This window comes from Myripristis murdjan, chromosome 13 (genome assembly GCF_902150065.1).
Source record: "Myripristis murdjan chromosome 13, fMyrMur1.1, whole genome shotgun sequence".
NCBI lineage: Eukaryota > Metazoa > Chordata > Actinopteri > Holocentriformes > Holocentridae > Myripristis > Myripristis murdjan.
In genome coordinates this window covers 37,196,837-37,215,505 of record NC_043992.1, presented here as the reverse complement: position 1 = coordinate 37,215,505, position 18,669 = coordinate 37,196,837, and the positions used below count along the sequence as shown (strand labels likewise).

The following is an 18,669-nucleotide window of genomic DNA, read 5'->3' as shown; positions in this document are numbered from 1 at the left end:
AATGGGTTTCCATGGCCGAGCAGCTGCAGCCAAGCCACACATCACCAAGTGCAATGCAAAGCGTCGGATGCAATGGTGTAAAGCACGCCGCCACTGGCCTCTAGAGCAGTGGAGACACGTTCTCTGGAGTGATGAATCACGCTTTTCCATCTGGCAATCTGATGGACGAGTCTGGGTTTGGAGGTTGCCAGGAGAACGGTACATTTCAGACTGCATTGTGCCGACTGTGAAATTTGGTGGAGGAGGAATTATGGTGTGGGGTTGTTTTTCAGGAGCTGGGCTTGGCCCCTTAGTTCCAGTGAAAGGAACTTTGAATGCTTCAGGATACCAAAACATTTTGGACAATTCCATGCTCCCAACCTTGTGGGAACAGTTTGGAGCGGGCCCCTTCCTCTTCCAACATGACTGTGGACCAGTGCACAAAGCAAGGTCCATAAAGACATGGATGACAGAGTCTGGTGTGGATGAACTTGACTGGCCTGCACAGAGTCCTGACCTGAACCCGATAGAACACCTTTGGGATGAATTAGAGCGGAGACTGAGAGCCAGGCCTTCTCGACCAACATCAGTGTGTGACCTCACCAATGCGCTTTTGGAAGAATGGTCAAAAATTCCTATAAACACTCTCCTCAACCTTGTGGACAGTCTTCCCAGAAGAGTTGAAGCTGTAATAGCTGCAAAAGGTGGACCGACATCATATTGAACTCTATGGGTTAGGAATGGGATGGCACTTCAGTTCATAGTATGAGTAAAGGCAGGTGAGCGAATACTTTTGGTAATATAGTGTATATGTTGTAGACAGGGGCCATAGACTGCAGGCAAAGTGAGTGGCGCTCCCCCATGGTGCTTGTCCCAAAGCTAAACCTTATATTGCGACCTTGTATTGATTACAGAAAGGTGAATCATGTGACAAAGGAAGATGCTTTTCCCATTCTTCAGCGGTAGGATCATATCCAAGGTCATGTCCAAGGTAGATTTGCTGAAGGGGTTTTGGCAGGTGCCTTTGACTCCACAGGCAAAGGAGATATTGGCTTTTGTGACTCCTGGGGGTCTGTATGTGTCTGTATGTTCTCCCATTTGGAATGAAAAACATGCCAGCCACTTTCCAACGGCTGATGAATAACATCACCAGTGGGCTGAGATCAGTTGTCACTTATATTCATGATGTAGTTGTGTTTATTAGCTCTTGGGAAGAACACCTTATATTTTTGTGGCAGCTCCTTGAGAAACTACAGGAGGCAGGTCTGGTAGTGAATTGGTCCAAGTGTGAGTTTGGTAAAGGGAGCACATATATGGGGCACCAGGTAGGGCAGGGGAAGGTGATGCCTTGCCATGCTGAAGTACCATGAGGTAATGAGAGTGTTGGTTATGTGCAGGTTTTATTGCAGGTTTGTGCCAATTTTTACTGCAGTTACAGAACCTCTGACCAGTCTCTTGAGAAGAAATGTCAAATTTGTGTGGACAGACACTTGTGAGTGGGCATTTGCAGGAGTTAAGGCTATTTTGGTCTGTGAGCCTGTGCTGCTCACCCCACATTTTGAAGCATCATTCAAGCTGGTGGTGGACGCATGTTTTGTTGGATTGGGTGCAGTACTTGTGCAATCTGACGAAGCTGGGGGGTATTGCAGCCCTACAATTCAGTTGTGTGGCACGTGGCGGGGAAGGATAATGTCTTGGTTGATGCACTGTCCTGCATACCAGTGGAGGGACCTACCTGAATAATTTTTGTGTCAGTTTTCTGGTTTTAGTTGCCCACTGGTGTGGTACTTATTTGGCCTTGTTGAGAGGAAGACTACATCTCTCTTTTTTTCTGAAGGACTGGACAGCAAGATTGACTTGAGTATATGAAAGAATATGACTAGGCTTACAGCAGTGGTGACAAATAATATCTCCTGGAAAGAAAGATGGCCTATGGCGTCACCCACTATTGTGAAAATTCACAGGGGGGGCGAACACTGCTATTTTGGTTACTCTGGCACTTCTCCACATTCACTGGCCTTCTAACCTGACCACCAGACCTATACCAAGAATCTTTATTATATGAACAAGAACATAGTTCAGCCGCCTCAGCAGCCTTAGACACAACACCAAGGTCATTCAACCGCACCTGTATGACTTTCAGCAGGCTCTGCTTAAATTGCTCCAACACCATGAGCTCACAGACCTCTCTCTAAAGTCATACACTCCACTGGCTCCAAGCAAAGTCCACGTAAGTCTGTCCTGGTTTTACCCTTTCAGTCCTGAACTGCTGCCTATAGGCCTCCGGAACCAACTCATAGGCCTTCAGAATTGCTTGTTGGACCTGCCTGATCTTAATCATCACTGTCCCTCAGGTCTAGTGCAACATAAGCCTCCTGAGCCTTCCCTATCAAAGAGCCTTGTGTAAGCATTACCCCATGTTCTTGGGCCAGGCTCGCTGTGCAGCAACCTTTTCAAACATTTCAAAAAATGACTCACCCTTCCCAGGGTCAAACTTTGGGACCAAGGGGAAATATTTATTTATATCACAACGTTCTCACTCATCCTGATCACTAGAAGTTAGAGCAAGCCTAGCTTTCTCAACATCCAGTTTCACTTTTTCCAGCACCATATTTTCTCGCTCAAACTCCCTCCTCTCTCTCCTGTAACTCACACTCCTTTTCTTTCTCTTCCTCATTGCATACAACAAATACCCTGTGCATGAGATCTTGCTTTCTAGCCCCCGGAGCAGCCACCAAATCCAGGTATTCAATCAACATCCAAAGCATAGTTTTATCTAACCTAAGTAACTGTGCATGTGCTACTTCAGTTTCCACAAACTTTTTTGGTGCTAACTGTGCCATTTTCACTCCTACAACGCCTGGAAGGAAATAATGGGAGAATAATATAGCAATAGACTTATCATACCAAGACTCTTTATGAACAAGAACATAGTTCTTATTTTGTTTCCATGTGCACCTTCATTTTAAAACTGAGTAACCACAATAAAGTTGGAGCTTGCCAAGCTTGGAGCCCAACATGAAGCAGCAAGGAGACGCCCAGAAGCCTGTACCAGGGCTGGAGACGTCGGGAAGTTCTACAGGGAACTCTGTGAGTAACCCAACAGAACCTCCCCTAGACAGACAGTTTTCGCACACATGCAGTTTAACAAGGCTGACTACTCACGTTCCACTGTATTCACACTTAGGGACAGAAGTTGTTATGGGCACCAGGGTGGAGAAACTAGGCATAATAAGTTAGGCATAGTGAGCTGTGTAGCATTCTGGTTGCAGCGTCACATAGCATGACTGCTGTTTCTTCTCCAAAATACCTAAGCTACCCTATCCCAAGCTTCATCAGTGCATATTTTATCCAAACAAACTACACATTAAAACCGTGATGTCCTTGGGAAAGTCAGTGTAGGGCAAGCTTAACTCCCCTTAATAGATTAGAGTTTAGGTTTGACACAATATATATATATTAAAAAAATAGTTAAAAGTGCTTCTTAGATGGTTTAGCTTCATGCAATTTTTTTTTTTTTTTTTTTTTTTTTTTTTATCTGGAGAATAATTTCAAAGAGGGTTCTTGAGGATGAGGAGGAAATGTTCCCAGTTGGTTTTCATACTGAGTTCCAGTACATTGGCTAATCTTAGGTTGTCAAAACCATGACATGCCAAATATCAACTTTTCATTGAAAGTGACATAAGAAAATGCTTATGACCTAACTTTATAAAGTTATCATAACAAAAACATGTGTCACGTTGTCATGACAGAGACATCCCAGGCAATATCATCTTTGCAGGGAAAGTGATCTAATAGACTAAATGACACTTTATGAACAGTAATAAATATTCATTAATGTTCATTACAGCTGTCATGACATGGTATGAAAGTGTTATGTCAGTCCTATGAACACCCCTTCAAACAAAGCGTTACGAACCAAAGGTGACCTTTTCAAATTTCTTCTGCTCAGATTCACTGTTTTACTTAAGTGTTTTCAGAAGATTAATTAAGAAGATGTGATAGTGTAAACATGAAGAATATAGTCATCAAAAAGCTTTATTAAAGAGGTGATGTTAGAGTTTAGCCCAGTATGTGATTCACCCTTGTGTAACCTGAGTGCCAAAGAGCAACAGCCATTCTAGTGCCTCATAGATCAATTTGAAAATTCAGGTTTATTTTGGATTGTTGAAAAGAAGTGGTTGAATGTGGGTCTACAGTTGGTTTACACAAAATTACACAACTTATTTCTTCAGAGCTTATGTTGCAAAATGTGATCCACAAGAGGCATATTAGGAGTGTTGCAGCCTCAGCAATCAGTGGTTCTCATTTTACCTGTCAAGTACAAAATTCTTTTGTTTCCACTGAAGACAATCTTTCCTCAACCTCTTTAGTAACATATAGTATACCTCAAAGCTCTATCCTAGGTCTAAATATATTCTCATTATATATTATACGACTACCTTCCATTGCATTACTTTCCACAGCAATGTAATGAATCTAAATCTGTCAGTAACATCTCATAAGTAAAATGACTGTTTACATCACTGTTTAGCTGATTTTAAGGACTAGATGTCTCAGAACATCCCTCAATGAAAATCTGACAAAAGTGAAATTCTTGTTAAAGAATAAAGACATATTCAGTATATTGTCTTGGTTCTTAGCACAGTAATGCCAAATTTACATAAGTCCTGTTTCTGAGTGACAACAAACGAGCTGTGCATGCTTTTATTTCTTCTTGTCCTGATTACTGCTAAGATTACTTTAACTGCCTTAAACAACAAGCTGTGGCAGAGCTCCAGACTGTCCAAAATGCTACATCAAGGCTTTTGAACAGGACTAAAGGAGGGCCCCACATTATTGAGGTTTAAACCTTTTACTATTTACTCTATTTTATTTTATTTTATGTTATTTTATTTATTTATTTATTTATTTTTACAGTTTTCTGCTATGCATTTCTTCCTCATTTATTCCTGGAAAGAATTTGATTAGGAGAGAAGAGGAAATTTGAAAGGGTTTCAAAGCAAGCCATAAATGTGCACAGCCACACTTTATATTTAGAGTGTAGCTGGCCACCCGGTGTAGTGGTGAAACTGGTTGTCTTACTCATGTGTGGTGAGTATTTCCCATCCCACCTTGTTTACTTACATGTCTGTATTAGTCCCTCCCTTCCCCCCTTTCCCAATCACCCAGACGCTTCCCTTGATCTGTAGAGGTTATGAGAGCTCTCTTGTGCGGCTCGCATTATCATTTCACACAAAGACAGCTAGAGATACTGTTAGTGCAAAAATGAAAGGGGGGACGGTCTAAATCTCCCCAATCATAACAAATCAGTGATTCAACCTCCGGCACCAGGCTAAGCAGATTACTGTCATTTTCCACCACTTGTCCCTTGTAGCTAACAACCTCCAATTAGCAAATCCCGCTGTGCATATCTGTGCCCTGACGGGGAGCCACCATGACAAGCAGAGAAATTAGAAGTCCTGCATGTTAATCTACCATGCTCTGGCAATCTGTGTCATCGTCAAAACACTTTGAGGGGAAATACATATTCAAGGGAGTCACAGTCGCGAAGGCACAGACAGCAGCTAGAACAATGACAGTAAACTCCCAAAACAAACAGCGTTGCATTGTTCCTTGCAGTCTCAGACAGCAGGTTGACTGCCGTGAGCAAAGTGAGGAAACCGATTGATGAGCGGGAGACTAAAGCATGAGTTTGACTGTGCTGTGTATCATGTTACTCCATCATCAGCAGAAAAAAGGAGAACCTCTGCTATGTTATTTCAGATTGCCAAAAGGCTCCCATCAAATATGGTAACAAAATACACTATCAAGTCCTTCGGCATATAGTGGAAGTAATGGCATAATAGAAAGAACAGGATATTTGGGTGAGATATTTGTACATTCAGCCTAAAACATCATAGCTTACACATTCTAAGAGTAAAAATTGTAGATTTCAGTCCTGCCAGTTTACTGAGACACAGATCATGGCTATGACTGCAAAGCTGTTATTATTTAACACATAATCCATTCATCCTTGTCCATATAAGGACAAATTCAAATATCACAATATCTTTAACTGAATACATTTATGTAAGTATTGTGATAATATTGTATGGATAGCTGTTGGTGTTTTCATAAGATATTTATGAAGAAACGATTTGTGATAAACTGTCATTAGTAATGTGGATATAATGACCAAGCAGGTGGAGGCAAATAACATAAAATTTATAACAGTCTGGTAAGTTCAGAAAATTGCTCTCTTTTTCTGTAATGCAGCCTTTAAAAACAGGAAAATATTGATGTAATATCGATATATTGCCCAGCCCCACCTGGCAATGCTACCGTTTTCACAGTTTTGTAATACAATCACACAGAACAGTTTTGGACACTGTTGTGAAAATCTCACACCTCTAATTTAGGTGATTTTCATGTTTTCATGTCAACTGAAATATTAAATGGTTCTCTATTTGTTGAAAACAACCTTCAACCTCTCTTGGGGTGGAAAGTATTTCCACCCCCTTTCAATAATGTGAAAAAAGCACTGTCTTAAAGCTGAGCACAAGGCTGTTTTCTTAATTCCTGGAAAGCTGACACTTTGGAGAGACACGGTCTCCACCTGTCAGCAAAGTTACATGTCAAGGAATTTCAGACTGAGACCTTACCTGCCGCTGTTGAGACAGCTTGAAGGGCAGCCCTGCCCCATGCTGAGGAAGAGGCTTGGGCTGCAGGCAAAGTGGCCCAGACACGGGGATCTGCTGGTTCTGGAAGTGGAGAGCTGAATGTGGCTGATTTTGGCCCACTGACGATGACTGCTGCTGCTGCTGGGCTGAAGTCTTGTTCAGTGAACTTGCCATGATAGGCATCGGCTGACTGGCAGACTGGGGGGCTTTAGGGCTGAAGTGCAGTGTGGGCTTGGTGCTGAGGACCTTCATGTCCAGATGAGTGGAGCCATTGTGCCCGGTCGCCTTGAAGAGGCAGTTGTTGACACCTTTGCTCTGGGAACCGAGCCTCTGCTGGCTCAGCAGGGCCGGGCTTGACACCTTGTCCTGGGTGAAGGAGCTGGTGGAGGAGTGGGTGCTCATGGCAGGAGCCCAGCTGCTTAATCCTCCAGGTGATGTTTGGTGGTGATGATGGAGCAGAGAGCTTGGCTGCTGCTGGTTGGCTGCCATCTGCTTCAGCTGCTCTGCGTGGGACACTTCGGGCCAGCAGGGCATGCCCCTGGGGTGTCCCACCTGAGTGTTAGCTTTCTGTGCTGCAGTGGTGGGGGAGGTGGCCAGAGAGGTGCTAGTCAAGGTAAAAGAGGGTCCCGCTGAGGCCGGTCGCAGCTGTGGTGAGCTGCCGTGAGTCTGGCTGAAATCTGGGGAGAACTCAGTCTTTATTGGCTTGTCCATTGGGGAACACAGGCGGGCGGCTGCACCTGCTGAGCTAGGCCGACCTAGATCCAAACCAAATGCGTCATCCTGCTTCAGCATCTTCTCAAACTCCAGGTCATTGAGCGAGGGCACAGTCTTTGTTAGCTCATCAAACAGATCCTGGAGCTCCGGGTCAATCTGACCGCTACCTTCATCTTTGAAGTCAAACATCATCTCTGAGTTTGAGTGTCCACACGACTGCACCTCAGTGGGCTCTTTCTTCATCTCTTTCAGAGTCATGTTGAATATATCAGTACCCACTCCATGGGGCATCATGTAATTCTTCCTCTGCATGCCCATGCCTGAGGACCCTTGCAGTGACTGAGACTGGGTCAAGTTGTGATTGCAAGGCCTGTGTCCCAGGCCGCTGGTGTCCACACGGACCCGCTTGAAGTCTGATCCGGAGAGGCCACAGGAAAGGCCATTCTGCTTTGGGGCATGTCCTGGTGCATGTCCTTCAATCTTCCTTCGCAGAGATCCTTGGAGCTGTGAAAATATAATGAGCTGGTTGAGAAACGTATCCATGCTAACTATACATGACCATACATACAGCACATGTTAAGAGGACTATTTCAATAAGTGGTGCTTGACTGGATTACCTCAACTTAAACTCATTAATTTGCCATTACAGTGCTTTTCAAAAGAGGCTTTGTTAATGGTCATGGATTTTCAAATTCAATTCAAAAGTGGCCTAAAGAAAAATGTTTGATAACAAGACCCTCTATGTATGATTGTTGCGCTTCATTCAAAAGCTGTCTTTCAAGTTGTGAGCCAATTTAAATTATGATGATAGTTCTGAGTATCACTGCATTAAACTTTACTCCCAGCTCAGAGTATCAGCATGTAAATTAATCCAATTTCACAATTTGCTCCAAGGCCTGTAGACCCTGTTCACTTGACCAACTATTGAATTTTAGGAGGACTGCTTTTATTAATAGACTTTGTTTTCATTTATTAGAATAAAGTGTTGATTTTATTACAATGATAAGGCTGAGGCAAAAATGTCAAGTCTGAACTGTGCTACATCATTCAGTCCCATAACTTAGCAAAGCTAATTCACCAGATGCATTTAAAGAAAACATTATATTGTGCCATACTAAGCCTGTAAATATAGACAGAACGATGTTATAAATCTGTTTATGCATTAGGTATGCACTGATGCAGGCAAAACATTGAAACAGCCTTCGGAAAATTGGTTTGATAAAATGTAGTTTGAGCACAGTGAATGGGCTGAGAGGATAGTTAGGAATCTGATACACTCGACAGACCACAGAGAAAAGAATAGGGTCTTTGTCTGTTTCCTTCATTTGCATAAATTATATTTTCTTCCATTGTGCCTCGTTAGATAGCAGAGTTTCCCCTTTGTGGTTGAGATTCTGCTTAACATGCTAGTGCAGATAGCTGACTTCTTTCTGTCCTATCCCCATGTCTTCATTTAGGGTAATATACACACACACACAGCCGTGACTCACAGCTCCAACCACTCTGTGAGTAACACTTCATAAAACCAAAGCATAAAAACCCAGCAAAATACTCATGTTGCTGCAGAAACAAAAAATGAGATTATTAATGTTTTCAGTTATGGACATCATGGTCACATCAACAGAATAATGGATTTTCATCCTTAACATGAGCATATGAGTCATTAGCCACAATTCAGTGAGAAAGAAATTGTCTACCCAGTGCCAGTCTCAGGCACACTGTTCAGTGGCACTGTATACACATAAAATTGACTGATTATCTGGCCATCATTTAATGTGGTGCCAGCAAAGAAATAAAATGGCTCCAATTGTACACCAACCTGAGCAAAGAAGAGGAGGAGTATCAGTGTGTTGCAGATTTCACTGTGGGAACAAATTGGAGTCATTTCCACCTGCTGGCACACGTCACATTAAAATGATTCATAGCCTGAGGGTTTGGAGTGATTTCTGTAGTTCACTACATTTCTACTCTGTTCATGCCTCCAATGCTTCAGCTAATGCTCTTAACAGTTGTTTTGAAATTCATCCTCACATTTTAATCAAGGCACAAATATCCCTGTGACTCACCAAGCCTCTTTTGTTAGAGCTGATGAGTTTCAACATATTGAATGGATGTGGATAGATGATGATGATGATAATTATCATGAGGGTGGTGGAGCACGAGGGAGAGGGATATGAGAGATGATCAGTCATATTTAAGTGTAATCACGCCCCTGTCTCTTAGTACAGAGTTTTACAAATAATATCATAGAGAATAAATACGCTAAGTAAATTATGATGGGATCAACTGGCATTCTGTATATTAAAGTTTAACTGTCAAAAACAAGGCCTATTACACTATAATACAAAAGTTACTGATGTTAAATTTACTTTGCTGTAAAAGTAAGCCCCGGTCGAAAAGCCATTCTAAGAGGCTGCAGAGAACGAGCACAGAAAAAAAATAAATCCGCTAGATGATGTAATGACGTTCTAGCTGGACAATTCTGAGTTAATACAAAGAAACACTGAGAAACACATATAATTGTAACTTGGACGTTTTCCACAGGCTCATCTACAGTATGTCTCCCCCTCACCATCTTCAGTGAGATCCAGACTATTAAACACGTCTCTCCACGTACTACTGGACATCTGTTTTTCTCCAAATGCTGATGAAAACAGGCTTTCTGGTGTGTGGAGCACACACACTCTTTCTCTCTCATTCCACGGGGCTCTTTTTGCAGTGCCAGAAGACAGCCAGGACTATTCCTCATGGTTCAAGGCACTGTCTGAGAAAACACATCATGAATAATGGAAAGGACAGTAGATGTGTTGCAAAGATCCACTGTGAGACTGGGCTGCCTCACAACTGCCTCCGTGCCATTTAAAAAACGGACTGCAGACAACAACATTTTTAAGTTCAAAATTCAGAGCTCAAGCCGTTCTTCAAGGCTTTGCCACTGAGATTTTTGCCGGGGACTCGGGTCACTGCAGTTCTGGAGCCTTAATTTGCCCATAACAAATATCGAAATCAACTCTTAAAGTACAGTTAATGACATTTACAAGAAAGTACCGTCCTGTTCATTTCTTGCTCTGTGCTCAGCAGCAGCGGCCTTTAAGCTGGCCTGCAATCCTCATGACAGATCTCCAAGTGATCTGAAAATAGATTTTTTGATTAACATTTAATGAGCTTAGAAGCTCTGTATCGCTTTGAAAGTGACTCCTGCTGCATGAGCGGGTAAAACGTATGTATTATATACTGATCGTCTCACATGTGAAAGCCTCACCGATAACATTCACACCACACAAATTTTAAAGAGTGTGTTTCCAGACAATCGGGGCTAGGCATAACAACGTCCACGAATCTGCTTTTGCTTAAAGTTGACACCACTTGTCACAATTAAAAGCAAAATTACCAATAAGTAGAAAACAAACCGTGGTGTGCATTATACAGCGTTTAACAGGCTGTGGCATCCAGTCATGGGAACATTACACGCCTGAGTTGCGGTGGCCATCCTATCTGCTTGAATTCGCCCTACAACGGCCAGCAGCTCATCCTTTCCAGTGAAAATAATGAGAAAGAGAAGCCGGCAGTGCACAGAGAGCTTTCCCAGCGGACACTCAGCCTTACTGAAAATAATTTTAAGAAATGAAGCACTAATTTGTAATGGATTCCATTTTTTCAAAGTAACCTTTTGAGCGCTGCCTTGTTGACGGCCTTTGACCGCTGCGGTGAGGACCTGACCTTGGCCGTGTCAGCAGAGGCTATCTATTCCTGGAGCTGGGAGGCTGATAGTGCGTCTCTGTACTGCCTGCTATAGTGTGTCAAGCTGAGCAGTGTGTGGTGATGCTAAGCACTGTGGATGGGGCTCCGGGTGAGCCATCACAGGGACGCAACACCAGACCTCCTGGTACCATCTGTCAGTCCAGTGGCACAGCCCTCAGAACTATGCATGCTGGAAGGGTATAGGTTTGAGAATGTTCGAAGGGTGCGTGTGCGTGTGTGTGCGTGTGTGTGTGCCTTTGTGTGTTTTTGTGAGCATACTAGTGTGGCTCAACAAAAGATCCAGCTCACCAGCCTTTAATCTATTCACCAGAGCCTTTAAACATGTTGTAATCTGCTCCTGCGAGAGTTAGAAACCTTCCTCTCGGCATTTGACATGGAAAATACAGTCCCAAAATAAAGGAATAAATACGACTATTGTGTTCCTAGGGAGACATAATATTTATGTGGTTCTGCAGGTTGCATACTGTTGCAAGAGGGGATTTTAGCTTGTTTTTTGCCAGAAGAGAAACAAGAGCCCTCAGACCAGTGCCAATGATCAGCTGTCATAAAAAATGCAGCTATCTGCTCCCAGAATGCTGAGAGATTGTGGAGGACACAATTTAATTGCAGGGTTTCCGCGTGCCATCTGAAGCTGCATGCAATGGCACATGTTCAATGAGATTAAATAAACATTCAGAACAACTTAACATGACAGATTGAATTATTTAAAAAGGGAAGGTAAGGAAACTGAGATGGGATTGCCGTAAGATATACATTCAAGTGTCGGGTTGTGATAATGGTACAAATGCCTCATTTTTTGATCACTAAATCAGGTAACTAGTATAGTAGGCTAAAGTATTTCCTTTTATAAAACCATAAACACTGTCCTTGGCAGACTGCGATACAATCTCAGAACAGGAGGAAATACTGACACTAACAGTTTGCATTTTTAGCTCCAATTTAAAGCAAACAGTGGCTTTGGCTCAAAGCCTCATATAGATTTAATTTCAAGAGAAAGTTCACTTAGCACCGAGAACAAAGGAAACCGTATACCTTTGAGGGGTTTGCGGACTGGTTGCAACATGGCAACAAAACAAAATATTGCACTGAAAACACAACTGAACTTAGTTCTAAAAAATATGTTGTAATATGTAGCTCTGCATTTCTTTGGTCATAAAATCCAAAGATAAAGCCAAGAGGAAATACTGAACTTAGATGTCTAACGGCTCAGGGCTCAGAGAGGAGTTTCATTCTAAAATGAGGCAAAAAAAAAAAAAAAAAAAAAAAAACACCTACTGCTATAAGATAACATTAAATTACAACAATTTATAATACTTTGTACAGGATAGTGGGTAAATTAGTGGTTGGCAAAATGATAACACATTTACCGGTTTGATCTTCTCTATTGTTTTTTAGATAATGAACTCCACACAATGATATTGTCTCCCCAAATGGTAATATAGCATTTTGGAATAGATTTCCTCCTATTAAAAAAGAAAAAATAATAACTTCATGCTTCTATGGGGCATATGCCGTAAGGTTGTGGAGGGCTGTAAGTATGGGTTTGTGGTGTGCTTCCCTAATCAGGCTGGCGCGTGTTGGGACGTAGCAGCACACTGCAGAGGTGGGCTACTTCTGGCTCATCAGCACTTTGCATCCCCACACTTCCTGACACAGTTGTATTAGATTGAGGCTGCCCTCCAGAGAGCCGGCAGGAGAGAAGGATGAGCAGCAGCAGGAAAAAAAAGAGAGAGGCAGCTTTGTGGCAGCCTCTGGGAAATGGGAAGAGATGATAAGAGTTCCTTTGAAGAGAAATCATCCATTATGTTTACTGAAGGCATTTTTTTCAACAGTTACTGTAGCTCAGCCCCAGCGTTCGATGGAGAAACTAGCTATTTATAATGAAGGGGCGTGAACACAATAAAAAAAGAAAAAAAGAAAAAATCCTCTTGGAGACATCTTTTAAATATTAGCTCTCCATTGTTAATAAATGCACAGATTAAAATGTGGCATTTCCAATCAGTCCTTGAAACGCCCTTTGTTCAGAATTAAGTATAATACAAGTTCAATGTGATATCCCTGGGACTAAAGGAGGCTAAAGGAAGCAGCTCTGAAAATATGTATGGACCCCAGAAGAAAATATGTGGGGCCTCTCGTGGAAAAAAAAAAAAAAAAAAAAAAAAAAAAAAGGAACGAGCAATGCTGCTATCTCGGCAGTCACCGTTCACTGCACACTCGGCCCCGCACAATGCTGAAAGGCCTGAACCGAGGTTCAGTGGACAAAGCATTTGAAACCACTCTTCCTAACAAATGTGAATTGGATATCCCTTGTCATCCTGTCCTTTGGGAATGTGATAGGAAAATGCTTGAGAAGCCTCCTGTGGTCCACAACCTGTTCTGCGCACAACTTGTGGTGTTGATATTGGATATTGCACGTATTATTCATATCAGGATTGCACGTATCATAGATAGATAGATAGATAGATAGATAGATAGATAGATAGATATACTTTATTGATCCCAACCAGGGAAATTCTGGTAATCATTAGGAGAGCGGGATTTTTAGCTCTCTAGAAATAAAATTATTCAAATTATTTTTGATTGTCCCTAAAAAAGTAAGGGATTTCTGACTAGCCACTATAATTTGAATGGTCCGCATGATGTTTAATATTCACCAGGTGCGCTTGATTTCTCTTGTCAGGTACAATGACAGAGAGTCCCTGAGCTGTGGTTCCTGGCGGGGGCCCTCAGATGTCCTGCCTGGTAGGGTGGCAGTGAAGTGATCCTAGGAACAAATGTGGGATGTGTGTGTGTGTGCGTGTGTTGGGGGGGCGGGAGGGGTGGGGGTGGGGGATAGGAGGTCGACTCTGTCAAGGCATCACCACAGCACCAGCTAGGCCACGCCACTGCAGACATACCACAGGTCACCAACATCGCAGTGACAAGCCGTCACATCATATCACCCATGGCCATGTGGCTCACAGAGCTCCTGACACTGCTGTCGCCTCTCATCCGCATGTCATTCTTAACCACGGAGACATTCACCGAGGAGGAGCGCAGCCTTCCAGGACTCAGCAGCCATTAGACGCAACATGGACTGCTATTAGCTTCCACACTCCCATCCCTTCAATGAGCAATTTGCATGAGGGAAGCTATGTGTTTAAATTGCCATAATGGCCCAATCCAAAGAAGCATATTCACAAAAAAAAAAAAATATGTGGTGCACTCCAGGTTTAGCTGCCACATAAAAAGGCATTTTGAACGGGTCATTTCTTTTCAAATTCACTCTTAAAAATCTTGTTTCTACTCAAACAAATGAACAAATCTGCCGGTGGGATGAGATAACCCCTCGTTTCCACCACTTAGATAGATAGATAGATAGATAGATAGATAGGTATACTTTATTGATCCCAGACTGGGAAATTCACACGTAACAGCAGCATGATGAATAAAAACAAAAAAATTAAAAATTAAAAATTAAAAAATTAAAATTAAAAGTATATACAATAGAGACTAAATATGCGAAATATATACACTAAAAACAATAAGGGCTAAGTATATACAATAAACTTGTTTCATAAACTTCCTTGAATCAAGTCTCATTTTCTTGACTCCAGTGGGCTGATCTGCCTCATTCTGCCTTGCCTCAACATATTTCGACTTGCTCCCAGAAAAATCCCGAGACAAGTGAAACTGCACTGGGAAATAAGTGGGATTATTTTGTGTCACTAGCAGATTTTTTTTCACTTGTTTAAAAAGAAAAAAGTTTTTTTTTTTTTTTTAGCATGGCCTATGAGATTTAACGACTCGTTAAGATGGGTAATTTCTGCAGTGTGTTCACACTCTTTGACCACAGTGTCATTCTCCCAATTAACTGCCACCTTTTTCCTCAATGAATGTAACCCTTCTGTGCCCATTACTGTAAAAGAAAGATTAGAAGTGATGGCGAGAAAGACCTCCCACTATTTAACAAGATCAGAGCTGGTTACAGTTGACCGTTCAGGGCTTGCCTGTCAACAGCATATAGGCTAAGCTGCTATTCTAGCTCAAAGGCTTTAATTTAGTGGTAACACAGACTTAAATTCTCATTGGCCCAATACTCTCAGCGCTGGGAACACCCTCTCTCATCACTTGCTATTTCAATCCACATCTAATGTGCTGCACGCTGTGTACCAAAAATGACAGGACATGATGTATGTACCACGATGATACTGTAGGCCGCTTTTATTTGCTATATGTGTGCTGTATCTGTTTAAAGTCAGGAGTTGGAGGGTAAGAAACAATTTGCAGGCTGGGAAGACAGCTTGAGGGTGTGGGAGGGGGGTAATATGAATCAGATTTGTAAAAGCTTTTTCTCAGAGCAAATGCTGAGGATTATGAAATAACAATCCCTGCAGACACCAGGGGTCACTGTGAGCATGAAAAAAAATGAGAGAGCAAAGCCAGAGAGCCTCAAACAATTCAACATATTAGGATTAGTTATTTATCACACTAAAGGAGGTAAACCGGGATAATAGCAGCACAGCACAGAAACTTTCTCTTGGCAGCTGAGAGCTACGGCATTGGCTACCGCTGAAACAGTCAGTGTGTCTTTGTTTGTTTTGTGGCCTAGGTGATGTGCCACAGGGAATTACAGACAGAAAAACAGCAATTTTCCACCACTTAACTTTAGGTGCCATACAAATTCTTTTAGTTCTACCATGACATTACTCAAAAATGTAATGAGCACGATGCAGGGGCAGGAAACGAAATAATGAAATGGAAACAAAGCCACATGAAAAAGCAAACAACCTGATGATTTTAGCTCTCACAGAAAATACCTAGTTAAACAGGCATATAGCTCTCCTGGTGTGTTTATACCCTTAAATGGCCACTGCCATACAGCCACAAGTACCTTTTTCCCAGCAACCGTCAAACACAAGGCCTGCCTCCGGTCATGCCACAGGAAAAGGTCCATAAGCAGGGAACAAGTTCCCTTCCTGTTTTCAAAGACGATTCCTATGGCATGCAGAGCCGTTTCCTGCTCGCTGGGCTCATTTCACCATCTCAAACATCTGGCTGCTCTTCAGCACGCAGCTGCAGCACGGTGAGAGCCAACAGTGCCACTGTTGAGTTGAGCAACACAGTCCTACGCCATTCCAGTAATGTCTCTGGCCACTACAGACAGAAAACCCTCATCTAGCTCGACTAACTAATGTGAGGCAGTGCAGTGGTGTGCGTTATTCCGGGTGTGCTGTTGATGAGATGGTAATTTAACTTTAGCTTGTATTCACAAACTATTAGCTATTCAGCTCAAAATCTGTACCCAGACAACTATTTGGATTCAGAATTTTTAGATTTATGCTCCCCTTCCCTTTGCAATGGCTGCAGTCCCAAATCATGAAACAATATTCATCAATATCTGATGTGGTTGCAGCAAAGTGCTCCTTAACAGCATTGCTGTGGCGATTTCCCAGTGAAACAAGGATCCATTTTATATCCCGTGGGAAACCTGGGCTGAGTGGTTAATGCTGTGCTAATGCTGCTTCACTCAGCCAGGTCTTGATAAGCCTCCTGCTTTTAGAGAAGGGAAACACATTTAGTGTTTTAAACCGCTTCAATGGAGAAAGCTAGGGGGGTAAAAAAAAAAAAAATAAAAAAATCCACCGGTTGAGGAGGGTATACTTGTTGAGTTTTGTCATCTTTCACTTCAATTACACACACATGCATTAGGACTATGACAAATCTGCACCCGCATGTTCTGAAGCAAACCTCGGTCGGTTCAGTTTAAAAAAGGGACTGTTGCAGCTAGAAAATAAGAAGAAAAAATAAATGAGTGGGAAGCTTTGTTTGACTCCCACTCCTATCAGTTCTGACATTCCAAATAAGGTCTGTGCAGTCCGGCGCTGGCAGAGACGGACACACAGAAAACACTGCAGAGCTCTCACCGACTCCAACCAAGAGCGAGAGGAGGGGGGGGGGGGGGCCGGGGGGCCATGGTGCACAAACTATGTGACCTCTATAATTTATCATCAGCCTGACATTTCCCAGAACGACAAAAACAAAATATCACATGATACTGATATTTTATAGAGGGATATTAGGTAGATAGAGCCATCCACGAAAAAACAAACAAAAACGCTCCTCAATTCAAAACTGTTTGCCTTGATTCCGTGTCGTCCTTGGTCTGCGAAAGGATTGGCTTTACACTGTTGAGACCAGTGAATATTTCATTTTGGATGCAGCTTGAGTGTCATAAAAAAAAGACTGGAATTTATGTAACCCAAGGGAATCATTCGGTCGAGCAGTAAATTTAAAAGCAACTCTGCACGTTGGTGGCTCCAAATGGCAGTGAAATGTGATTTAAAAAAAATAAATAAATAAAAAATAAAAAATTGCACTTCAATACCCAGAATTCATGACACGTAACCTCAGCAAACTGCACACAGCATGCTCATGTGTACCGCTACGCCAGGTCTGCCATGTTTACCGCCAAAAGGAAGCAGAGAGGCAAAGGATCTTGATGTTTTGTGATCCCAGCCGTGCGTCGTCGAGTTTACATTCTTCAGAGACGTTTCTCAACACCATAATTTCATTTGGGCAAGTAGGGCGTCTCAATCAAAGTGGGAATGGGACATTCTTCTCTGTTGCAGCCTCACTTTGTAATTTAGGCTGATAAGGCGGGTGCAATTTTACATAAAAATCCTCCCTGGTGCAGCTTGAAGCGTCATAAATTACAGCGTATTCTGCATACAGTATGAGGAGAAAAATGAGCCATCTCTTCCCGTGGCTCCCTGAATCGTCTTTCCATAGGACACTGGCTCACAGAAGACGCCCTGCAGGTGTTGAGCTCACCAGTGTCTAGGCAAGTGGTGGCTCTCGCCGTGGCAGGGAGAGTTCAAGGTTGCAGCGTAGCCTGTGTCTCTGAGCAAGTTTCTGCATGCAGGAAGCTCCTGTGAACGCTCACAAGTGGGCCTTGTGAACCGGCGCTTTAGGTCTTTTTACATGTCGCAGCTGGTGAAAGAGACACCGCTCTCACAGGTAATCTCTTCAAGTGCGTGGAAAAAAAAAACAACTTTCCCATGATCTGATCGGCGATATCCACTCAAACGTAGCAGAGGCGCTCGAAAACAAGGAGTTGTGGATTTATGGTTAAGATTTGAAAATGGTTAAGGAGACTGGCGCCGATCAAAACAAAGAAAGAAAAAAAAAAACGTCCTAAGCATCACATCTTTTCACCCAAAACGGTTTGTAGTAATCTGAAAGCAAAAGAGCTCTATACAAACAGCGTCATCTGGTAAACACCTGGTCTGTTGCTTGAAAATAGAGCAGCTTTTGTGCTGTTGAGCCTTGTGACAGTGGGTTAAAGCCCAGATCATTTTGCTGCTCCTGCTAAATGTGGCCTCTGACACGTCTGAATTCGCTGCTCTCTACTGGATTTTGGATAGCACGAGTATAAAAATGTGAATCTCCAGATACTCCTGGTTCAACTAAATCCCATTCTCTGGGATGGGGACAGTGAACTGAGTAAAATGTCTGAGAGTTTTCCCGTGGAGAGCCGAACTGAAAATTGGAAATGAGACGTTGTTATTTC

The 18,669-nt window shown here is 42.6% G+C and overlaps 1 protein-coding gene across 2 annotated transcripts in view; it reads right to left on the bottom strand.

The window, feature by feature from the left end:
- Positions 1-18,669, bottom strand: part of maml2 (mastermind like transcriptional coactivator 2) — a 46,877-nt gene that overhangs the window by 10,026 nt on the left and 18,182 nt on the right. For both annotated transcript variants that reach the window (XM_030067799.1, XM_030067800.1), the window contains exon 2: positions 6,624-7,859. In XM_030067799.1, the coding sequence (XP_029923659.1) occupies positions 6,624-7,859 (1,236 nt within the window). The remainder of the gene's footprint in view (positions 1-6,623; positions 7,860-18,669) is intronic.